Source organism: Sturnira hondurensis, unplaced genomic scaffold, assembly GCF_014824575.4.
Source record: "Sturnira hondurensis isolate 20B ecotype Veracruz unplaced genomic scaffold, ASM1482457v3 Scaffold0017436, whole genome shotgun sequence".
Classification (NCBI taxonomy): Eukaryota; Metazoa; Chordata; class Mammalia; order Chiroptera; family Phyllostomidae; genus Sturnira; species Sturnira hondurensis.
Genome location: NW_028090067.1, coordinates 19,146,602 through 19,173,239, shown reverse-complemented (window position 1 = coordinate 19,173,239; position 26,638 = coordinate 19,146,602). Strand labels below are relative to the sequence as shown.

General features: G+C 57.7%; 1 protein-coding gene across 5 annotated transcripts in view; it reads right to left on the bottom strand.

Moving 5' to 3' along the window:
- Positions 1–1,773: 1,773 nt before the first annotated feature.
- ZC3H7B (zinc finger CCCH-type containing 7B) overlaps positions 1,774–26,638 on the bottom strand; it is a 39,755-nt gene continuing 14,890 nt past the window's right edge. For 3 of the 5 annotated variants that reach the window (XM_037068466.1, XM_037068465.1, XM_037068463.1), the window contains 18 exons: positions 24,495–24,575; positions 23,621–23,677; positions 18,053–18,095; positions 17,257–17,450; positions 16,613–16,934; positions 15,646–15,704; positions 14,754–14,853; positions 13,269–13,430; positions 12,304–12,509; positions 11,751–11,851; positions 10,619–10,800; positions 9,183–9,268; positions 6,345–6,478; positions 6,128–6,233; positions 5,649–5,757; positions 5,270–5,403; positions 4,985–5,148; positions 1,774–4,684 (listed from right to left, as the gene is read on the bottom strand). In XM_037068466.1, coding sequence (XP_036924361.1) covers positions 4,438–4,684; positions 4,985–5,148; positions 5,270–5,403; positions 5,649–5,757; positions 6,128–6,233; positions 6,345–6,478; positions 9,183–9,268; positions 10,619–10,800; positions 11,751–11,851; positions 12,304–12,509; positions 13,269–13,430; positions 14,754–14,853; positions 15,646–15,704; positions 16,613–16,934; positions 17,257–17,450; positions 18,053–18,095; positions 23,621–23,677; positions 24,495–24,575 — 2,487 coding nt within the window. In that variant the 3' untranslated portion in view covers positions 1,774–4,437. Of the gene's footprint in view, positions 4,685–4,984; positions 5,149–5,269; positions 5,404–5,648; positions 5,758–5,901; positions 5,968–6,127; positions 6,234–6,344; positions 6,479–9,182; positions 9,269–10,618; positions 10,801–11,750; positions 11,852–12,303; positions 12,510–13,268; positions 13,431–14,753; positions 14,854–15,645; positions 15,705–16,612; positions 16,935–17,256; positions 17,451–18,052; positions 18,096–23,620; positions 23,678–24,494; positions 24,576–26,638 lie in introns of all 5 variants that reach the window. The other 2 variants (XM_037068464.1, XM_037068467.1) reach the window with 2 other exon arrangements.

The window sequence follows — 26,638 nt, the reverse complement described above, 5'->3', positions numbered from 1 at the left end:
ATGACATTAGTCCTTGGAGCTTTGTTCCTGTGGCCCTCTGCAGGCCCCTATCAGTGTGCGAGTATATGAAGCCTCTAGGACCTGGAACGAGTGCTTAAGGCGTGCCTGGCACCGCTTAGATCTTGTGAGGAATTCAAAGTTAAATAACAGACGCAGCCAGGCAAGTCCCCACCTTTAAGGAATTTTCATGCCAGAGTCAGCCCACCTGGCACCCCTACTCTGCACCCAGGAGGTCCAGACAGCAGCATCACCCATGGTCACAGAGTGGCCACCTCAGCAGGTTTCTGGGTCAAGATATTAGGGAGGGAAGTGAGAGAGGGGAGGCCATGTAAAAGCCTGGGGACATTCAGAGGACCCACCTAGCAGGCATGTGGGGATCGTCTGCACCTCTTGGGTTTCCTGGCTTAGAGGTCTCGCTGTAGAGGGCTCCTCTGGTTGGTTGCTTATTATACTCTTTATTTTTTGAGTTCAAGGGAGGTCCTGATGTAGGTTCACAATTTCTCCAGCCCGAGGATTGGGTCTGGAAGCAGTACTTGTGATGCCACTTTGTTTTATTCGGTGTGCGGCTGGGGATGCTGAGAAACCAGACGTCAGCGCTGAAGGGACCTTTGCCCATCAGCCAAGTGGTTCTTTTTCTGCCTCCTTTCTGGGGGTCCTTGGAACCCTCACTGAATGTGCAGGGTTATTGTGGAGAACAGACACGCTGCATCCAGTGCCTGGCACACAGAAGGTCCTCAATCAAGTCAGCAGCTGCTTACTTATCTGGTCATTTATTAAGCATCTTAGCCCTTACTGTATACCGGAGCCCAAATGACTCCCTGTCCTGGAAGCTACAGGTCTTAGACCTCTCTTCCTGGGGGCCACTGTGCTGTAGTGTAAAGCTGTCTGGAGAGCTTGCTCATGAACATGTGCATCTCCTCCATTACCTGTAACCACACACAATGCGAGATTTGAAAAAGTACCTCCAGCCCTGGCTGGTGCAGCACAGGGGATTGAGTGCCAGCCTGCAAACCAAAAGGCTGCCAGTTCAATTCCTAGTCAGGGCACGTGCCTGGGTTGTGGGGCCAGGTCCCCGGTTGGGGCATGTGAGAGGCAACCAGTCAATGATTCTCTCATAAACTGATGTTTCTCTCCTTCTCTTTCTCCCTCCCTCCCTCTAAAAGTAAACAAAATCTTTTAAAAACAGAAAAATTACCTCCAGCAGATACAGATGTCCCTCATTAAGGGTTCCTGAACTAATACATACTTTTCTGTCAAGGATGGGGAAGCCCATGTGACTTGGATCTTCCTGGGCCCAGAAGAATCTGGGTTGCAGTCAAGATCATATTTCAAAGCATGACATGGCCCCTCACCTTCCTGGAAAAGCCACACACAGTGCACAGAGCCAGCCCTTCAGGACATGCACATGGTAGGAGCAGGGAGGAGTGGGTGCTGCTGCACAGCCCACGTGGAGGGCTGAGAGCAGGCAGGCTGCAGAAGAGCCAGCAGAGGGCGGTACTGGGGTCACTTGGGCAGAGCACAGCTTGTCCCTGTCAGCCGAGGCGCTGCCTGAGCCAGGGTCAGCTGTTGCCCTGTTTACATAGGGAACCAGACCTGCCCCTCACCCCTCGGAATGTCTGCTTTGAGGCATTCCCAGCACCAGCCAGCTCTGCCGCATGAGTATAGAGTAGCCCAGACCCTGGGCACAAGTGCCAGGCAGGGAGGAACAGGAGCGACACCTTGGGGACAGAGGTCAAAATGCACATTTATTTTCTAGAACAAAGGCTAAGAGAAGCGAGTTTCTTTCATTTTATTTTAAGAAGGACAAAAATTGTTATTAAAACATCTACATTATTATCATGATACTAGACCTTATGAATATTTAATATTAAAGTGTGGTATTCTTAAATTTTTATACACAGACATTTTAAAAGGACCACTAAATTGATTCCTGCCCAGCTGAGAAATGCAGCATCCCTCTTTGCCTGACCCAAAGGGACACTCACATCAAGGGTGCCCGTTCCTCATCACCATGTTCGTAATGACGTCTCGACCCTGCCTGGTGGTGGTGGGCACAGGCCCCTGGGTCAACTCTCCCAGCCTTCCAGTCAGGGTCACAACTGAAATAGTCCCCTCACCACTCAGAGCCTACTCCCGTCTCCCTCCCCACACCTCCCCTCCTGCTGCCTGCTCAGGCATGCAGCTCTGGCCGGGCCAGGAAGGCCCAGATCCCAAGGGCCCCTGGAAGGGTAGCAGGTAGAAGATGAAAAATCTGGACTCCAATCCTATTCCCTTGGGTGGGAGACAAATACCAATCATTTTCTGTTCTTGAGCACGCTTAGTCTCTCCTCACCAGCGGTAGTCTGGAAGCTGCCACGCAGAGCTAGGCCCAGGCAGGGCCACTTCTGCCCCAGTCACCTCTGACCACGGCTCTAGTCCCTGAATCCTCAAAAATGGCCTGATGACCCTGAAAACCTTTCCCAATTACATCAGGATGGCTGCATTTTCTGACCAAATTCTTTACCTTTAGCCCTCGTTAGAAGTGATTCGTTGGATACCACACACATATATAATATTATATAGAGCGATATATTTAATACCCGTGTATATATGTATCACAGGAGCGACATATATACACACTAAAAACAAGGCTGGTGACAACAGACTGCAACACCACTAATCAGGGAAAACAAAGGTCATTGACATTCATGGCCACGCCCCCACCTTGGGTGTGGTCTCTCCTCCCCTCCAGCTCCACCAGCACCCACACTCCGCAGTGCTGGCCTGCTGGGGGAAGGGGCGGGGAGGAAGGGATGCATGCCACGTTACTGGGGAAGGCTGGGCAGCGGCGGCAAGAGGAACAGGGTTCTCTGCGGCCTGGGATGCCCGTCATCATATCCGCACACTATCAATCCTTGCTTGAGGAGAAATACAGGGTACTCTATACTCTCCATCTCACCCCCAACTCCAGCCTTGGTCCTGGTTCCTTTTGGGGGGCCCCACTTCTTGTGCCAATGGTGTGGGGCATTCTGGAATGTCTAGGGAACCATGGGAGGCTGGAATGCCCACAGGGGGTGGGATGGAGAGGAAGGGGTGCACACAGACATTAGACGAGGGGGACAAGAAAGGGGCTTGGTAGGGGGCAGGGGCTGGGGGGGTCAGTTGGGGTCCTAGGCAGCTGGCAGGGCTGGGGAGCAGGAGGGAGGGGCTGGGACAGATGGTCATAATTGATTTCTGGGTCTGGGGAGAGGACCATGCTGGAGTGGTCCCCCCAGAGAGAGGGGTTATGTCTGGTCCTGGAGTGGCCCATGGCACCTAGAGTCTCTGGGCCCACATCTTCCTTCTCTCCACCTCTCCCTCACCCCAATACCTGATGCAGAACCTGAGCCCATGGGTGTCCTGCCCACTCCCACCTGTCCTTACTACCTGTCCCTGAGCGGTGTGGGGAAGTAATCTTTGCTGCTACACTCCCCGCAACCGTCCTCGGGAGGGCACTTCCCCTCCACACTGCTGACGAGACTAGCCCTCTGAGCACCCTTCCCCAGCCCCTGGGCGGTTGGCCTGGGACCTCAGCTGCACATGGAGTCAGAGGCTGTCTGTCACACTCCTACTGAGAGCCTGGAAGCTCCAGCTCATGACAAGCCCTGAGTCTTCTGACTAGTTTGCACCCCAGCTCTACCTCATGCCATGGGAGGGAGACCCTGGGCAGATAACTAACTCCTCTCTTTCAGGCCTCAGTTTTCCTGTCTGCAAAACGGGTTCGAGCTGGGCCATCGCCGAAGGCTCTGAGGATCTACAATTTACATTCAATGGCTCAGGAGCGAGAGGGGCTGGGATGGTAGCCTCCCTGGGGAGCCAGACTCCAGAGATCACTAGCCCAGCCCCTCCCATTCTTTCAGCCAGAGGGAACACTGAGGCCTCAGAAGGTAAGTGGCCAGTACAGTGTCTCAGCCCCATCCTGGGGCTGCATGTTAAAGCTAAGTGGGGCTTCCTGCCCTCTGTTGTATCCTGATCTGCCCCCAGAGAGGTGAGGGTGGAATGAAGGTAGGGTCGGGAGAAGGACCCTCCTGTTGCAGATTCAAGTGGGGACCCCAGGCTCTTCAGCCCTGAGCTTTGGGCCCCCTTCAGGAGCAGACAGAGGTTAAAGCTGTAGCTGAAGCTGGAGGGGTCGGCCAGACTCCTCTTTACCCAGCCCGGAGGGCTGGGAGTGGGAGAGGCCCTGCCCAGGGTTTCAGCGGGATGAGGAGCCCTGGGACGGCTGGTGGCTGCAGCACGTGCACTGGGCTTGTGCACTGGGTAGTAGGGGCAGATGGCAGGGGTGAGGCGTCCGGGGCCAGGGGCTGCCTGGTGAGGGCAGCCCCCACCCCCAGCCCTGGCCTGCTCTGGCCTTTCTACCAGGCCCTCTGTTCCCACCCTGACCCCTGACCCTAGGACTTCACCCACGACCAAGATGGGGTCCTACTCCCCAGTGACAGTGGCAGCAGCAGGAGCTTCTGGGGCGGCAGCAGCAGTGTTGCCATCCTCTTGCAGCAGGAAGTTGTATTTGCCAAAGTCATCATCCCGGGGGCACAGAAGCATGTCCTTGCGAGCCTTGGCCAGCTTCTGCTTCAGCACCTCGCGCCGGTCCAGCCACTCGTTGAGCTCCTCCTGCCCATGAGCGCAGCGGCACTTGTCCCCGTCGGGGCAGGCCTTTCCCTTCTGGAGCCTGTGGGTGGCAAGGGGCTCAATGCCCAAGCCCTGTGCCCTTTCTACCACGGACTGCTGGACCTGGGGCCAGCAGCTGGATCTCCCCAAGACAAGCCTCTCCCCGAGCCTCTCCTCTCCTCTCCTCTTCAGCCACGCTGCAAGCTGGCACGTCCCGGCCTTCTCTGGGATCTGATCCAGAGCTGCGAGCAGGGGTCTGGCCAGGCTCCACCCCCGCCTCCAACCCAGTCCTGCTGGCCAGGGCTTCCACCTCCCCAGGCCCACGGCTGTCCACCCACGGCGCTGCCCTCCCTGCAAGCACCTGTCACACAGCCGGAACTCGCCCATGGGGAAGCGGTAGGCCCAGCCACTGGCGTCGCTGTCGGATGTGAAGACCTTCTCCTTGTGCTTCTCCGACTGGATGTGCTGCTGCCACTGCTTCTTGCTGTTGCTGTTCTTGCCGCAGAGCCAGCAATGGTAGCCCATCTGGGGACACAGCCTCCGTGGGTGCCGGCTCCTCACACCTCTGCCCAGAGGCTGAGCCCCTCCCCACTGCCTGCACCGAGTCGGGCTCAGAGCAAGGCCCCAGGCACACGTGAGGCATTACCATGATGTCGGCGTAGTCTGTGGGCATCTGGATCTGCTTCTCCCCTTCCCGGGAACTGATTGGGGTCCCTTCCCCCGGCTTCCCTGGGTTGTGTTTCTTCAGCCACATGTCATAGGTCTGCTGCATGTCCAGGACTGGTGGGGAATGGGCAATAGGGGGAGAGTGCATGGTGAACAGATGCTCTGGCCACTCTGCCCCATGATCCCTGCTGGGACAGAGAACTGGGGGGCTCAGGCCCCACCACTGGGCTGCCAGTCAATCCCAGAAGACCAGAGGGTGTGGCTGGGTATGCCTGGAGAAGGGACTGGTGGCAAAGGTGCTCTTGGGCCTGCGGAAGAACTGGGGTATCCAGCATTGAGGGGACACAGGGCCCACTCACTCTTGTTCTCCTTCATGAACGTCCACATGTCCCTCTCCTCTGGGCTGTGTGCAAAGGAGCAGTTCCCCACATACTGGCACTTGCGACCGTTCTGCGCGTGGATGCAGAGCTGTAGGGCAGGCAAGGGAGAGCATGCTGAGTCCCCCTGGATCACGTCACCATCCCAGCTGGAGGGTAAGCACTCCGGGGGCCCCATGGTTCCCCGACCTGAGCTCTGACCGCCACCCTTCCACGCCTCTCCCCTGGCACTCACATCATATTGCTGTGGGAAGTTGCGAATGGATGGCAGTGGCCTCACTGATACCCACTTTCTCTTGGCCTTGGACANTGCAGAGCTGTAGGGCAGGCAAGGGAGAGCATGCTGAGTCTCCCTGGATCATGTCACCATCCCAGCTGGAGGGTAAGCACTCCGGGGGCCCCATGGTTCCCCGACCTGAGCTCTGACCGCCACCCTTCCACGCCTCTCCCCTGGCACTCACATCATATTGCTGTGGGAAGTTGCGAATGGATGGCAGTGGCCTCACTGATACCCACTTTCTCTTGGCCTTGGACATCACAAGAAGTACCCGTCGCTCCTTGGTCCAGCTACAGGGCAGAGCAGGGGGGCCAGTTGGGGCGGGCTTGGGCGGAATCTCAGGCTGAGTGACCTCCACAGAGAGCCACCGCCCCCTGCCCCCTGGCCCACACCCCACTTACCAGTGCTGGGCCTTGGCACTGCAGTACTTGAGGTCTTTGTCAGGCTCCACCACCTGCCCATTCCTCCAGCACTGGCCACACACAAACTTCATCTGCAGGTCAAAGGTGCTGGGCCCGTGTGTCCGTGGGGCACCCTGTGGACAGAACGGCAGGTTACGTCACAAGCACTGGGGCTGAGGCCCTGGGGTCCATCATGAAGGTGGCCCCCAGGAGCAGTAGGGCTGCTCAGAGCCTTGGAATGGGCCACTCCATCACCCCTTTCTGGTGGGATGTGACCCCTCCCCATTGCCAGGAATGAGGCCTGGGATGGGGCTCCCGACTCCCAATCCAGTGGACCTCAGCTGGCCAGTCCACGCAGGCCTGCTCTGCGGAGGTGCTGGCATTTCTCTGGGCACAGCGGATGACCTCACACCTCCCTGCCTTTGCACATGCTGTTCCCTCTTCCTGGAATGCCCTTTCTCCACTCTTCACCAGAAATCTTTTGTTCTACAAATCTCCAAAACTCAGCTTGGGCACCTCCTTCAGGAAGCCTTCCTAGAGCTCTCCTACTGGCAGCTGCCCATCCTCTGGGCTCCCGCAGTATCTAAACTTGGTTGACGCATCTCATTATGAGGGCCAGACCTGGTAGAGAGCACAGCCCAGAGTATGGGAAGCCACCTGCGGCAAGTGGGGACGGAGGGGCCTGCGATGGGCAGCGGGGCAGACTTTGGGGCAGCCCTGGACTCTCTTTGGGGCAGCCCTGGACTCTCAGCCGTGTTCATTCCCCATCCTCTGCCCCAGCCTCTCCTCTGCAGGCGGGAGGCCCTGCTCTTCCTGCACCCCCGTGTCAGGGTGGGGGGCAAGAGGTGAGAAAAGTGCCTACCCAGGGTTTCCTGCAACGTAGCTGTCCCTCCTGGGAGCCGGAGCCTCCCCATGCTCCCTGGAGGCTCACATAGGGGTCACCCCTGCAGGCAGCTCTGTCTCCTCCAGGCTGGCCGGTGCTTGTCCCCTGCCATGGGTGCACCCATGTCCCCAGCACTGCCAGCCTACCCTTTTATCATGGGGACTCGGCCTGTGCTAGAGCACTCCTCCATGCAGCCCTGGGGAGTAGGTGGGGGCCCTCGGCTCTGGGAGGTTACTAACCTACCCTTGGGTAAATGGCTTGAGGCCAGTGACCTGGCATGAGGCAGGTGCTCATGCTTCTTTAAGGAATGGCACAGATGGTTTACTTTGGTATCTCATACTTGGCTCCACCCTGTGATGGCAAGCAAGCAAGACGCCCACGCCCGGGCCATGGCCAGACCTGGCACAGCTCTGCTCTGGAGCCAGGTCTAAAGGTAGCATCTTGGTGGGGAGGGTGGGGCCTGGCAGCAGCCCTGGGCAGGATGAAGGGAGTCAGAGGGGTAGGAGGTGGCAAGGGCTCTCTTCTCTCTTTAAAAGATGAGGCTGCAGGTCTAGCCTTTGCCCTCACTGGTGCCCAGCTAGGATCCCAGCCAGGAGCAAAAGTAAGCCACATGTAAAAGGGAGGGAGGGAGGAAGCAACCAGCAAGATGGGAGAGAAAGAAAAAGGACCAGAAACAGGGGGGCTACGGAGAGAGGGGGAGGACCTGAGGGTGCCGGGCAGCCCAGCTGACTGGCCAGCTGCATACTCCCTGGCTCAGTGCCCACCCAGGCTGGTCTCAGGGTGGGCCAAGGGTCTAGCCTTCTCCCAAGTTGATCAGTGGGTTTTCCCTCCTGTGTGGATGGCATAGAGGCATCACATCACAGTCACCATCTTCTGATCTCTGAGGCCACCCCTGCTGCCCCAATGTCATCTAAATTACAGAGAGCCCTACCTGCTGGGGCAGGTATGAGGGTCAGGGTGGCACAGGGCCAGTGCAGAGCAGGGACTCAGCACGTTGCATTGTGGGCAGCTCCCGTGAGCCTCACACCGACCTTGGGAGAAGGCAGGCAAGACCAGGGTTCCATTTTATGGACGAGGAACCCTCAGAGGTGAAGGGCATGGGATAGGTCGGGAGGGGGCAGAGCGCGGTGTCAGAGAACCTGGGATTTACTTCACCGAGCGTGAGTCAGTGAGTCAGGGGGGCCCTGCCCCCCACAATCGCCAGATGAAAGTTTGAGGACTACCGGGATATTTACATGATCTCAAGTATCTCCCCGGAAGGTGTTTATTAATCACAAAGGGGAAACATAACTTCACAGTGGAGGTGCATTATATCAAGTTGTTCCGTATCATCAGTAAAGGCCAGTCGGATGATGTGCCTCCCAGTGAGTGACCCAGGAAGGGCCCTGCATCATCCTGAGGTTGGAGGAACCACTGGGCAATGCCAGATGGACGGGCCTTTTGCAAAGCAAGCGGCTCTTCACCAACGCCAAGGTCATGAAAGACACAAAAAGACTAAGGAACGGCTCTGGATCAAAGGAGACTAAAGAGACACAAGGGGCAAGTGCAGTGGGCTACCCGGGGTTTGGGAATGATTTGTGAAAGCTGAGCGACAGTGCACTGGAATCTGAAACATCACACCAACGTTCATTTTGTGATGTTGATAAGGTCCTGTGCTTACTATGTAAGGGAGTGTTTTGATTTTTAGGAAACACACATGGAAGTATTTAGGGGTGATGGGGCATTGTGCCTGCAACTTATTCTCAAATGTGTTCATTTCCATATATAAGTATGTGTTATGTACACACAGGACTAAATGAGTGTGGAATGTGGTAAAATGTTAACATCTGGGGAATCCAAAAAGGGGTATACACAAACTGTTTGTACCATTGTTAAAATTTTCTGGTGAATCTGGAATTATGTCCAAGTAAAGGGACAAGGCCTTATCCCACCCCCAAAACCAACCCAGGCCTTACCAAGCTGCTGCTGGCCTTCCCTGCATGGGCCTCCATCTGCTGCCAGTATTTCTTAGACTCCTGGACGATGTCTTCGTGGGTCATGCCTGGGGGAGGGGAGGAAACAGACATGGGGGTCCCTGAAGGAGCTCATCCAGGAGAGGCGGGGGTCTGAGCAGGGTGGTGGACCCCAGGCCCAGGCAGAAGAGCCCCTCCCAGTTGGGCCTGGCACGGAAAGAGGCGGGTGCGGGAGAAGTGCTCGTTGTCTGGGCCTATTTGTTCATCTGTGACTGGGACAGCAGCCTCCTCCGAGAGTGGGAAAATGCAGGAGGAAAATCCCAGCTCCCCGGCACGGCATGGTGGCTCCATGACCCTATGCCACTGTCCCTGCCTCTTGGGCCAGCTGCTTAGTGCCCCTCCTCGACCCCCCGTCTCACTCAGCGGGGCCTCAAGCCTGACCCCGTGGGGTGGCCTCTAGCCCACTAGTTCTTAGGGCTCCATGCCTGGCCTGGCCTGGTTCGCTAGCTCACTGAAGGGCAACGTCTCTTTACTGCCTGCCAGCTCAGGGTACGAGCCCAAGCCTGGGACCCAGACCCACCTACTCTCACTGCTGACACTGAGCCTGCCTGCAGGGCTACAGCTTGGACCCTTTTCCATGAAGCTGTGCCCGAGCCTACCCACCTCCAGCCTTCTAGTCCCTTTCCCAGAACTGATTTCATCTTTGACCTTGTCCTATGGACACTGCTCCATGGTGGCCACTTGTCATCAGCCATTAACTCTGGGCCAGCCACTGCACCTGATATCCATTTCCTTGCTAACGACTCTCAAACATGTATGTCCCGCCCAGGCCTCTTCTATGAACTTCCAGGTGCCCACATCCCACACCGGGCCCAGATGAGACCCCCACACCAGCTCCTCCTACAGCCTCCCCTCTACAGAACATGGCAATGCCGTCCTTCCAGCTGCTCTGGTCAAACCCTTGGCGTGGGGAGAAGAGACAGAATGCCCACTTGTCACATTGCCTGCCCTGCCCTCACTCACACATGCCAGTCTCCACACAGCAAGGGCCTCCCTGGCTCCTGCTCAGTCCCTGACACGGAGCAGGGGCTCAGTGAGTCCAGGTTAGATGAGTGAGTGAGTGAGTGAGTGAGTGAATCACTTTTGATCTTCTCAGCTCTGACACAGAGACGATGATGGCCATTTCAGACAAGCAAATGGCAGCTCAGTGAGGGGGTGTGACCTGCTGGTGACCATCCGGGGAGCCGAGGGAGCAGGAGCCTGACTCTACCGGCCTCCGCCTACCGCCCCGGCAGTGCCTGGAGAGGGAGAAGCCCAGCATCCTGAGAGCAGAGCCTTCATAGTGTTCAGGAGGCACTGGCTCCTCCAGAGGCGGCCCCTCCGTGACTGCCCCACTCTGCACCAAAGTCCCCCCCCGCCCGCCACTGGGCAGTCCCTACCTGAGTACTGCTGCAGCAGCCAGACTTTGAGCTCGATGAAGCTGTGGGCAAAGTGGCAGCTGTCTTCCCGCAGGCAGCCGTAGCGTACCTCGTGGCGGCACACATCGAACTGGAAGTGCTCCTGGAACTGGCGGATCTTGGAGTACTTGAGGGAGGTGGAGCGGATGATGTGCACCAGGCACCTGGAGGGCAGGGGAAGGGCACAATGCAGTCCGCAGTCCCCATTCCTGGTGGGGCCACTTCCCGCAGTGCCGGCAAGCCTAGTGAGTGTCCTGCACTCAGACCACCCTGGGCCACAGTCCCGGTTGTGTTCCCCTCTCTCCCGGCCTCGACCTGGAGCAAGCTCAAAGTCGGAGCTGCCTGCAGGAGCAGGGCACCAGCTCCCGTGTGCTACTCAAGGCTGGGAGGAGGGAGCACCTATGAGTGCGAGATGAGGCGTTTCCCTCAGGATCCCCAGCCCGATGCTCCAGAGCGGCTCCTGCACCGAGGGACGGTAATGGAGTGGCTCCTTTGGGCCAGGAATTTTAATTACCCTCTCAGCAACCTTAGGGGACCTGGGATCACCGTCAACTGTACAGATGAGGAAATCAAGGGTCACAGTGGCCAGAGGACAGAGTAGGCCACTGAGCAGGCTGGCACTTGGACCCAGGTCTTTCTGACTCCAGAGCCTGGTCTCTATCATCTCCACTGGGGCAGAGCCAAGGGCATCAGTGGGAGCACAGGTGGGCGGCTGACTCACCCAGCCCCTCCCACTCACTGTCCAATACTGATGTCAAGAGAGTGGAGGGTACCAGACAGGGGTCAGAGATGTGGCCTCCTGCTTGCCCGATGAGTACGCTACTTACTTCCAAGCCTCAGCGCTCTCATCCCTACAACAGACAGTAACTCTGCCCTCACAGGACCACAGGGACCACTAAGATACCCAAGAGGATGCTTGGAACACAGATGCTCAAAAAAGGTGGTTATGTCTGTCCTTTCCAGGTGGATGCTGGATCTGAGTCCCAAATTCTGCCCCTTGCCTTGACACCCTCCGTCCACCCTCCAGCCTCAGCTGCCCCCCCGGCACCCGAGATGCCCCAGGGGCCCTCTCCATGTGCCCCCACCCCTGGGCCGGGCTGCAGGTCCCACTCACTTGTTGTTATAGAAGCTGTGCTTGGCAGCCAGGTTGGAGCAGACCGACGGAGAGTCCTTTGTGCCTTTGCTGATGATCCGGGGTTTACTGTCAAAGCAGATCTGCCCAGGGAAGGGGTGGACAGATGGGTCCCTACAAGCCCTGCCCCGAATACCTGCGTCTGGGGAGTGAGGAAGGGAGTCCCAGGGTCTCTGGCCCTTGACTCTCTGGCTCTGGCAGGTAACCAGGGCCTTGGCTGTCTTCACTCCCACCCCTCATTGGGTTGGAGAGTCACCAGGTCATGCCTAGGGCGGGGGTTACTCCATGCCTCTGAGCTTCAGTTTCCATCTCCACACAGTGAGGGGGCTAGAGACGGTCAGGGCTTCGGCATGATAGCAGCCTCTGAGCCTAACTTTCTAATAGTCCAAGGACCTACTGACTCCAGCCTTGGGCCTCCAAAGCCCTCAGGTTCCAAGGCTGACATCCCACAATGATGCAGTATTCCAGGGAGCCCCCTCCCCAGCCCTGTCTGTGCCATGGAGGTGGCAGGTAGGTGGGATGGGCAGGCAGGTACCTCGCAGAGGAAAGTGAAGATGCCCTGGTGCTCCTTAAGGAGCTTGGCAATGGTGAGGCTGCCACGCTTGATGCCCCCCAGCGGGTCAAAGAGCAGGTCGCGGTTAAGGGTGCCCTTCCGCTCCTCGGTCCACACGTCGATCTCCTCCTGATGGTAGGCGAAGGTGCAGTTATCCCCGTACTTACAGTCCTGCTTGTTAATCATGTCTGCAAAGAGGCAACAGGACACACGTTCTGCCAGGCGGGACGGCAGTCCTCAGCACCCCCACAACCACCGCCACCGTGGCCCGGGGGGACCAGCAACCCCCTTGCAGGGCCTGTGCTCATCTCCGACACCTAGTGTGCTGGACATCTGGGAGGGGTGGCACGGCAGAGCTCAGGGACAGCCCTCCCCAGGCCAGGCCCCCTCTCTGCTCTATACCTGGGCGGGTGGGGGGTGGGGATTTGCATCCTCATCTGCAAAGCACAGCTATCGTCGTGCTCCACCACCCCGAGTTGGGAGGACGCACGGCAGTGAGTCCAAAGGGGCGACAATATAAAGTCACAATGAACAATATTGTGACTGCCATGTACTGCTCTGTAGGCTGCACCGAGATGCTTGTTTGAAGAATGGGAAGAAAGCGTGTAAACTGTCCATTAAACTTCAAACCACCCTGACATGAGGTGGAAATGAGGGCAATAATAACAGAATAATTTTTAAAAGCCAAGCCCTTACTATGTGCCCGTCCTAAATGCCTTGGTAGTTCTCCTTAAGCCGTCCGACCCTCCTATTCGAGAGCACAGGCCACCAGCTCAACCGTAACATCCTGAACATGCCCACCTGTCTGCAGAGCTGGCCAGAGGGAAAGGCTTGCTCTGATGTGGGATTCGCCCTCCATGGGCCACACCTGCTCTACCTCTACCTGAGATGAGGAGCAGAGCAGCAGCCTGGCATAAGAGGAGGCGCCCCTGCCGCAGGCCACCCACCTTTGCACAGGTAGTAGGAGCCCACGAAGCTGGTCTTGGTGGGTCGAGGCCGGATCCGCTTCCAGGTCTGGTCCTCAGAGCTCCGGAGCCGACCGAGCAGGGTGTCCCGCTTGCACTTATGCTCCAGGCCCTCTCGGTAGGTGTAGTCGCCTGCCCTGGGGCCTGTGGGTGCAGGTGGGTAGGTGCTTTCATTCTGGAAGCAGCACTGACAGGTGATGGCTGATGGGCCTCAGCAGTGGCAAGTGGCCCCCCTGCCCAAAAACCGCCCTCCTTCACCCGGGCCTCCAGCCACACCCTCCCCTGCCCTACGCTCTCTGGGGCCTGGCTGAGGGAGCCTGAGCACGTCAGGGTTTCCTAGAACAAGTCAGAAGACAGAGCCTGGCAGACAGCAGACTTCCACAACGCCCTCCCTTATTTTCCTGCCCCCAAGGGCATCACCCAGATATATCCACCCTCCCTTCCTCCTTTTTCTCTTCTCAATCCTCTCAAATCTTCTGACCAAGGGCCTCCCTTCCCCAGACAATGGAGTGGGCCGGTCTCCTTAAAGAGACCAAGAGGAAATGGCTCTTGGGGGACCCCATGTGATCTGGCCGCCAGCGCCAGGTGTGCACAGGCTCCTGGGGCCTTAGCCGGCTTCCTGGGTGCTGGGAGCAGCGGCCATGTGGACCAGGAAGGCGGTCAAGGGAGAACTTCCTCGTGGGCATAGCCATCCAACAAAACAGCATTCTGCTCTCCGTCCCCACAGGTCCACGGGCACTCTGGTGGGATGACTCTCAGGGGTGACATGTATGTGGGGGGGCAAATGGGTGTGTCATGCAGAGGGCGGAGGACAGCAACTGGATGGTCTCTAAGGCCATGTGAACTCCAATATGCTTGAGATGGAGAATTCTAGACTGCTGGGATTTTTAACCCCAGTCTCCCAAGAGAGTATCAATCTAAACCTTCAGGGTAGTAGAATGCTGACAAATGAAACACTGAGTCTTAAGAGTCTAGAGTTCTGAGATTCTAGGCATGTGAAAATTATCTACCACCCTTGGACATCTATTCTGAACTGCTTCTACCATCTCCCTTGGATTTGGGGGGCTGGGAGCTGAGGAAATACCTTTCTCACACTCCTTCGCCACCTGGGTGCAGGGCAAGGTTTGAATCCCCCCGGGGAGACGCACTAGGGGTGGAGCATGGAGGGGCAGGCTGCTGCACTTCCTCCGGCGGAGGTGTGTCGCAGCACCCACTGGCCTCTGCATTCCGCAGCCAGGTACCAGCCTCCGGGCTACAGGGCGGCCGTGACACTCACCACCAGGGGCCCTCCCTTCCAGCCCTTCTGAAAGGCCCACTCCCATAGCATATCCCCGTCTGCTGGAACTCCCGAGGGGCTCCTGTCCCGCGCTCATCTCTGACCAGTGCACAAGAATTCTGTCATCCCGGGAGCATGCACTCCTGAAATTCCCAGCAGCTCTGGGCAGAGGGGCAGAGTACAAAGGTTACCTGTTTTGGGGTAGCAGAGCTGGCAGGCCTGCTTGAACTCGTGGGTGGCAGCCAACGGGTTTTTGATGAGCAGGGCGGTGTTGGGCATGGAGGGCTCTGGCTGTGGCAAGGGAAAGGTGGCCATCTTGGGTGCTAGGTGACAGCTGGAGCCACCAGGGCCATCCTGGACGCCTCAGGTGGGGGCTCTATGACCCTCCCATCCCACCCAAGAGCAGAACTGTAGTCCAGGACCCTCTTTCTTCCTCTGCCCTCCTAGCTGGGGAGCTCCCTATAACATGACCCCAGAGTCCAGAACTGAACCAGCCTAGTGGGGTCCACGGGTTAGTGACTTTGGCTCAGAACCTTCACTCGAGTAAAAGCCCAACATGAAAGTGGAGAAGCAGGAGAGGCCCCAAATGCACACGTTGTCCTGCAGCCCCTGTTTCCCAAGTCCCCACAGCACCAGCAGATGGGGAAGAAGGCAGATGAGGAGAGGTTAGGTGACTTTGCTGGGGCCACCCAGCTAGTGTCCAGGCTGAGACACGAGTTCAGGCTTCGTAAACCCTGGTCAAGGGCTCTCCTACACCCAGAACCTGGCTGAGTCCCGAAACCAGGGATGTTTACTAATCCTGGGGAAGTTACAGTTACTTAGCCTTTCTGAGCCTCGATGTCCTTGTCTGTCACACCCTAGTGCCCTCTGCCCTTTGCTCACCCCCCCAGCACACAGCTCGGTTGAGAAGTCTGGGAGAGACCATCTCTGGCCCATGGGCTCTGAGGGGCCCCTCCCTGAGAGCGGGATGCAGCCCTTTGTCCCAGGCAGAGGGCTCACCCCGACTCTGGACCCAGACCACTTGCCCTCTACCCCCGGGGCGACCTGGGATGCCTGGTCAGCAATCCTCACCAAGTCACTCACCGAAGGGGCTGGTTTCTGAGAGCCGCTTGGGGGACGATGGTCCTGTGAATTGGTGTCCTCTGGGCAAGGAGAAGACACAGGGGTCACCGCCTTGATCTGGAGGGTGTGAAGGGTCCTCCGAGGACCTGTCCTCCGTATTTCTAACCAGAGAACCCTCCCAGGTACCAGCCCTCTCCTACTCATGCTGACTCCCTAACTTTACCCCCCTGGGACGGGGAAGCGTCCCAGCCTAAGTGTGTCCCCCTGTGTTTACACCTTTGGCACGCCCACTGCCCCCACGAGAAAGCCGAAGCGCCCCAGCTTGGCTCTCAGGTCCTCCAAGACCAGCTCAGGTCTTGCTGGCCCCCAGACCACCCTCCCTCCTACCCCACTCATCTGCCTTGGGAGATGTCCCACTGTCATGCAGACCTGCTGAGATGACCTCCTTCAAGAGGCGCTGTCACCCCTTCCTGGAAGCCTCCCTGGGCCCCGAGGCGAGTGAAGTCCCTCTGTGCCCCGTGAATCCCCCTCGGCGGCAAGCTCTCTGAGCCAGGTCTGACCGTGGAACGCCAGGCCCATAAGGGCCCAGGTGGATCTGTCTCCTCTCCGGGTCCCTGGCACCCAGCTCAGAGTAGTGCTGAAGGTGCCCATGGCCTTGCACCCCTCCCCTAGCCTCAGGGTCATCCCCGTGGGATCCTACCCATCTAGTGACCCCAGGGCCCTGGGAGGCTGGGCAGAGAGCACCAGACTGCGAGTCCGGGTCTTGGACTACCGCAGCTCTGCTGCCTGAGACTAGGCGAGATGCCGTGCTGAGAGCTGCAGGAGACACAGCATCTCAGAAGATGTGGCCCCGAACAGCGATGGGGTGAGAGGACCTGGGCTTTCTAAAGACAACTGTAACCCCTGCTCTGCTCTCCAGAGACAAGCTGCGATGGCACTTTGCAAACTGTCAAGGGGTGCGGGGTGACTATGTCCACCCAGGACTCACCCATGAAGGAGCTGGTCTTGTCCAGGGAGCCCCGGGTCGACCCAAAGCTGTCCAAGGCGTCCAGCCGGGTCTCTGAGTACGGCAGCAGGTCCAGGGAGTCCAATGTGGAGCCTGGGGGGTCGAGGGCGTCCAGCACAGAGGCAGCCAGCTTCTTGGAGGGATCCATGACGAGGCCAAAGGAGGCAGGAGGCAGTGGGCTGGAGACGGGGATGGACCCACCCACCACGGGTGGCAGCAGTGGGGTCCCGCCCGGGAACACGGGTATCAGCTGGGGCAGCTCACTGGGCACAGCGCTGCCAGGAAGGCCACCCTGGACCAGAGACTGTAAGGTGAACAGAGGGGTCAGGAGAGAACGCGAGTGCCTGGGTCTGGGCACATCGGGCACTGGGCACAGCCAACCCTCTGCACCCCAGCCCCAGCCTGCTCCACGGGGTGCACCAGAAATCTTTACTGCCTCTTTTGGCTGCACATTCTGCAGCCTTTCATTTCTTCCAAGCTGGTACCCACCCAAGGCCTCAGTTTTACCACCTGTGACACAGAGACGAGGGCTTCCCTCCAACCGCTGTGGGTTGTGAGGACGAATGTGACAGGGTCCCAGGTCGGAGAGGGAGTCAGGAGAGCAGGCGGGCGGCGGCAGGGCTCACCAGGGAGTCCAGAAGGGAGTCCAGCTCAGGACCGAGCACGTCCCCGTCGGAGAAGTCGTCCAGGCCCTCGGTGCCGGGGAGGGCCCTGCTGCTGCTGTCCAGGGGAGCCAGCAGATCCAGAACGTGAGGGAACAGGGGCATCGTAGGGGTGGAGGGGAGGGGCGCCGGGGAGCCTCGAAGGTCCACGTAGCAGTCTGTGGAGGGGGAGGGGGCCTCAGCAGCTGCAGGGGCTGCTGCTTGGTGGGAAAGGGGAGTTGTCCCAGGGCCCTGGGGTCCTCGTCCTCCTTCCCCAGCTCCTGCTCAGAACCTGGTCCTCCCCACTGGCCTGACCCCATGGGCAGGGGCTCAGTGATAGGGAAGGAAGGCCACCGTGGAGTGGGAGAGGGTCCTTCAGTCCCACACACGTCCTGACGGGCCCGGCTCAAGGCCTGAATATTCTGCCTCTGGGGTAAGCAGTGCCCTCTCTAAGGGACACTTTTAAAGTGGTCTTTCTTGGAAGCCAGTGAGAAAAAAACGGGGAGACGACTTTGAGAGGTGAAGCTACGACTTCCCCCGGTTGTAGGGCGGGGGAGCTGGGGCGGCGGACACGGGACCAGCACTGCCCCCGCCTGCCCTCCCAGGCCTGGGTGGTGCTCTCCCTTCCCTGTGGGGAGTCTTCCCAGACCCACTCTATTTGCCTGCACGCTTCACACAGTCCCCAGGAAAGGGAGCCCTCAGGAGCTCGTGTCTGCAGGTCTGCGGCTGGGGCCGAGCCCCTCCCGGGGCCCCATCTCCACCCTCACATGAGGGACACTACCTGTTTCGATGTCATCTATGGACCCCCATCCATTGGAAGTTCCCTGTGGAGAGGAAGGACACGGTGGGTCAGGCAGACACGGGCTGGGAAGGCCACGGTGCCCAGCACCCAGGGGGTCACCTGGGCCCATGGGACTGGACAGCACAGCCGAGAAGGCACCAATGTGCCACTCCCTGCATCACCACAGTCCCCTCCTCCAGTTACAGCCCCGGGTGGAATCGGTCCAGGTGGGATCCACTGCTGAGGGAAGGCCGGGCAGAGCTTGCTCTTGGCCTTGCCAACTTCCTCACCCATCGGGCCTGCATCCTTATACATAAAGTGAGGATGATACAGGCACCCACCTCCTAGTACCATTACAAGGATGGAATAATCTGACATCTGTACAGGGATTAGAGCACCACCTTACATACCAGAACTGCTTTATGTGTTCATAAACAAGTAACAAAATTTTAAACCCAAGCTTTCAGGAACTGAGCTGGGTGACCTGGGTGCTCTCGGTCCCCAGCCTCCGTACTCCATCCCTGTGGACATACGTGTATGGCTCATCTCCACCTCCAGGCTGCGGCCCATTATTCTGCGAGCCTGGCCCGTCCTCCCCTTCTGTGAGTCCCACACACTCCAGCTGAAGTCCTCTTTCCCTGGCAAGGCCCTGGAGAGGTCCTGGGGGACCCCATGTCCTCTGTGCTCCGGGGGGGGACAGGGGGGCACCAGACCCCCTCCCCCTGCTGACCATGCCATCAGCTGACCATGGCTCAGCAGCAGTGAAAATAGCAACAAGATCAACCAGGTGCTGCCTCACACCGGGGCCAGGCCTGCACTTCACACCCAGTCGAGTCCAGCCCTTGGCCCAGTGCCCTGCCAGGTGTCCCCCAGCACAGAGATGTCAGACCTGAGAAGCTGCCACTCCCAAGTCAGAAGGGCTATCTGACTTGGGAGCCTGTCCTGACCCTACCCCTGGGCCTTGCTCTCCCAATCCTGTGTGCAGAGACCCCCCACAGTTCAGGCTCCCAGGGCATGCTTGGCCCTCACAGAGAAGCCACATGCCCGAGGCTGCCACACTGCATCGGAGAGCTGCTGTGCTCACGGTGAGTGCATGAAGTATTTGCTCAGTGCTGCCACGGCTCCCCAGGCCCCACAGGACAGTCACCTTCACAGCCCCTGCCCACTACCTCACTCCAGCCCACCTCTCTAAGAGCATCTCTCCCTGCCTGTTTCCAGCTAATGACACTTAGAACAGAGGTCTCTGGAGCCCCTCCTCGCCATCGGGCACTGTGCTGGGACAGTTCCCGTGTGACCCACTGGAATCCTACAGCCACAAGATGACAGGAAGCAGCACCTCTCCGAGAAGTGGAGGGGCCACCTCACATAAAGGGGTGCATTCAAGACTTGAACCCAAACACACCAAGCTGCAGGGCCCAGATTCTTCTGAACCCCAGGGGGAGAACTTAGATTTCCTTCTGCCTCTTGGCCTTTGCTCCAGCTGTTCCCCTATTGCCTCCTCTCTGCCTGCCTGAATCCTGCCAACCTGACTCCATCACAGCCTCTCGACCCTCTGTGCCGCGGACTCACAGCCCTCCTCGAATCTCACTCCCCACACTGCCAAGGGACACAGCTCTGGCACAGAGACTGTGCCTGCAGGGCCTGCCTGACTCCAGGGTCCTAAGAAGCCTCCTGTGGGCACAGTCGTGCCATCTCCAGGACTAGGCACACATGTGGAATGACTGGCTGAATGAATGGGATGCCTGGGCCAGAGATCCATCCCAGCAGCCCAGGCTCACACCCAGCGCATGCATATAGCTTCCAGAAGGTCAGGGGGTCTGGCTGTGTGTGTGTGTGTGTGTGTGTGCACGCAGCACCACTCTGGTGCACTGAGGCAGGATCTGACCTCATCTTCTCCACCGTGGAATACACTCAGCTTGGCCTTCTCACAGATGCCCAACCCCGTGACCAGCCCTGGCCTGTGTGCATGTGATGGGGCCCCAGCAAAGCTGCATGGATGGGTGAGTGATTTGGCAGGGACTAGGTACCCAGTGCCATGCATGGCACCATCTGTGGTCTCCTAGCTCCAGACTCAGTGGACATGGAAGGCTGGCCCTCTGGTGGCTGGGCATTCCACCCACATTTGCTGTGGCCCTTTGGCCACGGCCATTCAGTCATTCACTAAACAACTTTTGAGCATCAGTTGTGCCTGCCCAGCGCAACACTGCTTGCTGTGACCAGGTGCCACTATACTGCACACTAGCTTACTGGCCTTTGAGGACCTGGAGACAGACCCTTCATCCCAGGCTCCCAGAAGAGACCTGCGAGTAAGCTGGGCTGGAACGGGTCGGGAGTGAACACCAACCCTGCCCAGGCACCAAGAGCTGGCTTTCCAGCCTTGCTCTCATTTCATCCATGAACCACCCTGGGGACTGAGCACGACTGTCTCCATTTTACAGAGGGCTCCCAAAGCTCAGAGAGATGACATAATTGCCTCTTGGTCATGCCACCAGTAAGCAAAGGCCAGGCCTCCCTGACTCCAAAGTGGAGCCATGCAGAGGCACAGAACAGAGGAGCCCAGAGTCCCTGCTCTCAAGTGAGCTCCCTGCAAAGCAGACACAATACACGCACACACGCCATCCAGTACGTCCACGGGAGGGTGCAGAGGGAGGCTGGAACCAGACGGCCGAGGGGCCTGAACGCGAGGTGGTAGTACCCGGATGTTGATTAATCACATTACTTTAAAACAGACACTTCACTAACCACTGAGGGTTTCTAAGTGAGGAGAGACCCGTGAGGCCTGGCTGCTGGGGGAACAAGTTTGGGGCGGGGGGGGGGGTGGGTCTGGGCAGTGTTGAGGTGACAAGAAAGGAAGTCCAGACAGGACTTGGAAAAGTGGGATGTGGTCTGAACTGGGGCAGTCACTGCAGGAAGAAGAGAAGGAACAGGGACAGCCCATCACATACCAGCTAAGGTTATCCAAGAGTTGCCCACTAATGCACAATCACACCACTACCCACAGAAAACGAAAGGGCTCCAGTCTCGCGGGCTCTGGGGATGAGGAAGGAGCCCGAGACCCAGGAACCCTGGATAAGATCTGTCTGAATGACCCCCTGCCGCTCCACCACCTCTGGTAGGACGAAAGAGGAGCCTTGCACAGTCCCCTCCAGCCCCTCTGGCCTCCTGGCTGTTCTCACACACTCCTGCCTCAGGGCGTTGGCACTAGCTGCTCCCCTTGCCTCATCCCCCAGACTCCCTTAGGGTTTATCTCTCATCTCCTTTAGGACTTTGCTCAAGTGTTTCCTTCTTTTTTAAAAAATATTTTTTTTTATTTTCAGAGAAAGGGGAAGGGGAGGAAAAAGAGTGGGAGAGAAACATCAATGTGTGGTTGCCTCTCACGTGTCCCCTACGGGGGACCTGGTCTGCAACCCAGGCATGTGCCCTGATTGGGAATCGAACCGGCGACCCTTTGCTTCACAGGCCCGTGCCCCATCCACTGAGCGACACCAGCCAGGGCAAGTGTTTCCTTCTCACTGAGGCCTTCCCTGCTCCTTGTTTAAATCTGCAGCCCCCTAGCACTCCTCAGCCCCCTTCTCCATAACACGCATCACCTTTTCTTTACCTTCCTCAATTAATCTGCAAGTTCTGTGAGGGTGGGGCTCTTTGGCTGTTTCTCTGCTTTACCCCAAGTTCCTAGATCAATTATATGTTGGGCATATAGCACTCAATAATTATCTTCTGAATGGAGAGAATCAATACCTTCCCAATTTTCTTATGATGAGGATGCAGCTCCTCACCAGCGACAAGGTGGTCTGGCCTCTAGCTACTGTTCCAGCTCCACTGGAATGCTGTCTCCCCTCCACTCGATCCCTCCCACACGCTGAGCTCTCCCCAGCCTTGGGGCCTGTGCGCACGTCTGCCTCCTGTCTGGAATGCTATTTTCCCTGCATATCCTGCCCTGCCTATTCCTTAACCTTCAGGTCTCAATTTAAAGGTCACTGATGCCAGTCTAAATCAGGCCTTCCATGTCCAGTGGCCCATGGCTCCCCATGCTCTGCCTTTATAGGTCTCATCATAGTTTGTAACCAGAAACGATCGGGCTAATGTCCATCTGCCCTGGCCGGGGAGCGCTTTGCGGGTAGGGACCATACTCACTTGGTTTGCCATGGACACACGACAGTGCCTGCCACATACTGGATGAACTCAGACAAGTCATCTAACTTCTCTGTGCCTGTTTCCCTTTGTCACAGGGAAGACGCAGTACCTCCCTTGAGGCACTGTTGCAAAATTACTTGGGACTGTTCATTCCTCACTGATTCACTGCTAGGGTGTAATGGTTTATCGCCCCCAAATTGATATGTTGGAATCTAACCCCCAAAGCCATGACAGTAGCAGAAGAGGCCGTCGGGAGGTGATTCGAGAATGAGCGTGAGTGGGGTCCTCACGAACGGTGTTGGAGACCCCACCGAGATCCCCAGGCCCTTCTGCCCTCCAAGGTTACAACTAGAAGGTGCCAACTGTAGACCCAGAAGTGGATCTTCACGAGACATAGAATCTGCCAGCACCTTGTTCTTGCCCAGCCCAGTCTCCAGAACCGAGAGACAGTTGTCTGCTGTCCATAAATCACCTGTCCTATGGCATTTTGTTGCAGGAGCCCAAACAGACTAAGACATTCCCTTATTATTTTTTGAACACTCAGTACATGTACAGCTAATAATTTCTGGTTATAAACCATGATGAGTGAGGGGTAGAAACCAGATGAGATTCCATCTGCCTCCCTCGCAGCCTGAGCGGTCCCCAAGGGCAAAGACGCGCCTAACTAAGCTCTGGCCCAGCAGCCGGCCCAGGGCCTAGAAGGGATTCCCTGAGATGTGGTGAGTGAATGAATGAAAGAGCTGCAACACCCTGGAGGGCGGCGGGCCTGCTGCTGCTCTGCTGTGTGACACTGGCCAAGTCCCTTGCCCACTCTGTGCCCGACTCTCCCCTTATGCGAAATGAGGAGGCAGGACATAGGCTCCATCTGTACTCTTAGAGCCCGTTCCTCATCTTCCAAGAAGGCTTGAAGTACATGCAGCATTTCCCGTGTGGTGAGTGGCAGGGCAGTCATGCGTGTGCTGAGCCCTGCCGCCGCCCACAGGGAAAGGCCTGGGTGGTCTGGCCCTCGTCACCCTCCTTTCTAGTTCCTTATCCCCATCCTTCCTGCTGCCATTGTTTCCCCTCTCAGGGGTTCACAGGCTGCCCCTGCAGCCACCATTCCCGCCACCAGCAGCCACAGCCTGTCCCCACACTTTGCCTGTGGTCACAGGAGGCACCTCTTGGGAGGTGGAGAGTTGTGTGTCCCAGAGCTGTCCTCACGAGCCTGACAGGCTCAGGCTGTCAGCCACCCCCTCTTCCTAGAGCAGGTGCCTGGCTCATGGCAGTGGGAAGGAGGGTAGATGGAGGCCAAGCCTTCAGTCTGATGCCCCTGCACCCGCTGCCTGTGGTCATTTATACCCCAGAGTGAATTCAAAGCTCTCACGATGGATGAACCACACAGGTTACTCCTTGAGGTGGGGAGGAGGGAGGCTGGGGGTCCTGGCCCCATCCTACCTGATCTGCCACACCAGCTGCAGTGCCGTTACTGAGCAGAGAAAAGGTTTCCAATTCCTGCCAGAGATTGGAGAGAGGTGGGGAGAGATGAAGATCCTGGAAAGATGCTCAGGGTCCCATCAGCCAGGGCAGCAGAGGAGGCCCGCCAGGCGGCCGGGGTCCGTGGTGCCCTCCAAGGCTCCCCGCCCCAGGCCGCCAGGGGTCACCTGCACTCTCTGGGCCACCTGAGGGGGGTTTCTTCCTGCAGCCCTGACCTGAACAGAGGGGTCCAAGCACACACTGCCACTGTGTGCAGGCACTGCCGTGTCACTCGCGCCCCGTGATGCTCCCGGGGACCCTCCGAGGTGGGCGTGATTACCCCACGTCCCAGGTGCAGAACTGAAGGCACAGAGAGAACTGACTTGCTCAAGGTCACAGCAGAGACTCCAGAACGAGGCCCTTTCTACGTGCAGCTCCCTGGCACACAGTAGGTGCCATAGAACATACATAGATTTGAACGAACCGAACAGATACCAACATTTCAAATATGCGCCGCCACACAGGGGTTATGTGAGGACACGGGGCTGAAGGACACCACTGTCACTGAGGCCATCTCATGGGTGCTGAAGTCATCCAGGGCAGGGGAGGGAATGGGTTCTAACAGCTGGTGTTTAAGGGGAGCTGGAAGCTTTGGCTGTTCTTTCCTTTCCCTAAAGGTTCTGAAAGTCATTCCAGGGCTTTCGGCCAAAAAGAGGGACAATCACCTGCTGTCACTCCCTTCTGTCCTGGCCTGGCTCCAGCCACCCTCACCTACTTCTCCCAAAGGCGCCTAGACCCCCTCGTCAGATCTCTCCGTCTCCACCCCACCGACCCCCAGCACCCAGAGCCCACCTACCTGGGGCCTCTTGTACGCCTTCCGAACTCGCAGCCCAAGCTTCTGAGCCAGCTCCTGACCAAGCTGAGTTACACTTTCATCCTGGGAAGACAAGACACGAGTGGAGCAGGCCAGTCCGCCCAGCTCGCCAAGCTGGACTGCGGGCACCAGTGCGGTCTCGCACGGGGGGCTGCTCTCCCCCCGCGTCACTACGGACAAGGAAGCAAGCTCCTGGAAGGGGACACTAAGGTGGCTGGCTGTCCAAGTCACACAGCTAGATTGTGGTGGGGCTGGGACCAGAACCCCTTGCTTCTGTTTTTCTTTTAATGGGGGAGGAAAAGGAAAATTTTTATTTATTCTGACACTGTCTTTTTTATTTTCATAATTTGATCAGTAACAGTATCACGGTGGAGGCTGAAATCTGAGAGCAAGTGGGCCCCCGGGTCACCCCCGGGCCCCTCCCGAGGGAGCACGGCTAGTCGGTCTGACGCGCTCGTTCCCTGCGCAGCTTTCCTACGGCTTTACAGACGCGCGCGTAGACCTGGAAAGAAGGCTTACTTTTGCTCTTTGGGGATTTCCTCTTGTTTTACAGAAGTGGGATCACATCAGACCAACTGTTCTACAACCTGCTTCTTTCATCAAACAACATCTTGGAACTTTTTGCCATCCTGTGTGGTGCGCAGGTCCAGAGCGGCGAGGACGCACGAAGTTCAGAGTGCGCCCAGCCCTGGGTCAGTGCTCGGTCACAGCACCCTGCACCCCTTCCTCCCTCCAAGTCTATATCACTGTATGCCTACCAGGTGCCAGGCACACAGGCCACAGGGCAGATGGGGCCCAGGATGCGTGGGGAGTCTGGTCTGGCCCAGGAGACCCATCGGTAGCAACAGAATCAGTGACTGATCTGGGCAAGGGCAGGGCGAGGGGAACTGCGACATCCCACCCCACTGAGGAGCTCCTGGAGCCCCAAGGTCAGGCTCTGGGGTCATCTCTAGTCATGGTGCCAACATAAGGCACAGTTCTATTAGTATTTGTCCATGAAGACTGGAAACAGGGGAGCTCTTCCCTCATCTGGGTACTTCCCTCAGGGCAGTTACCGCCCTGGCTGGGCTGTACGGTGGGGTAAAAGCCAGATGGCCCTCGCAGGAGGGGGTCGCCACCATGGCTGGATGTGGACCTGCTGTGAGTACTGGAAAAAGCTGTACGGACAGGGAACAACTGTCATAAGAAAGGTTTTCACTGTGAACGAACTGAATCAGGGGAGCAAGAATAATAAACAAATCCCAGAGTAACAGTGAATGTTTTCTGAACACTCACTGTGTCTGCTATCGTGCAAACCGGCCCGTGCGATTTTCCGGTTCCATCCTCAGCACAGTCCTGCGATGCCTGGTTTGCCATCACCCTGTTTACAGGGTGTAAACCAAGGCCAGACAGGCTAAGCCGTGTGTGTAAGGTCACACAGCCAGAGCGTGGCAGGCTCAATATCAGGACCCAAACCCAGGCCAGAGCTGGGGCACTGATGTCCTTGACCATCATGCATGTAACTTCCTCTCTGCTCTGCTGACCCAAATCCTTCTTGCCTCTTCCAGGCCCACGCATGACCCACCTCCTCCAGGGAGTCCCCTCCAGGATCTTGACTACTCCTGAGTCCTCTCAACCCTTGCTGGGGAGCACTTACCTACCCCCAAACGCCTTCACGCCCATTATTTCAGGGATAAAGTAGAAAAGACCTTTTATAGGCATGGAGGTGACACGCGGAAAGAGGGAGTACTTTGTCCAAGTCCATGCCAGGGGTGAGTGGTGGAGCCCAGCCTTGTCTCCTTGTAGTCTGGGGGTCCTCGAGAGGCACCGCCCTGGGCACTGTGTGGGCACTCGGTAAACACTCGTTAAGCGGGTGAAGAAATGGGGAGAGCATGCAGATGCCCAGCCGCACGCTGGCTGAGGCACGCAAGGCTCTCTCTAGGTCATTCCCATTGTCTCCTCCCCAGCTAAGGACGGCGTGGACATCAGGACTCCGTGCGTGTGGCATCCCTTTCATTCTCACTGCGACCCTGTGCTCAGCAGTCTTCCTGGTTAGGAGTACCAACTCTAGAGTCAGACTGCCTAAGTTCAAACCTCCGCTCTGCCTCGGAGATGCTGGGAAAGTTCCTTTCCCTCTGTCATCTTTA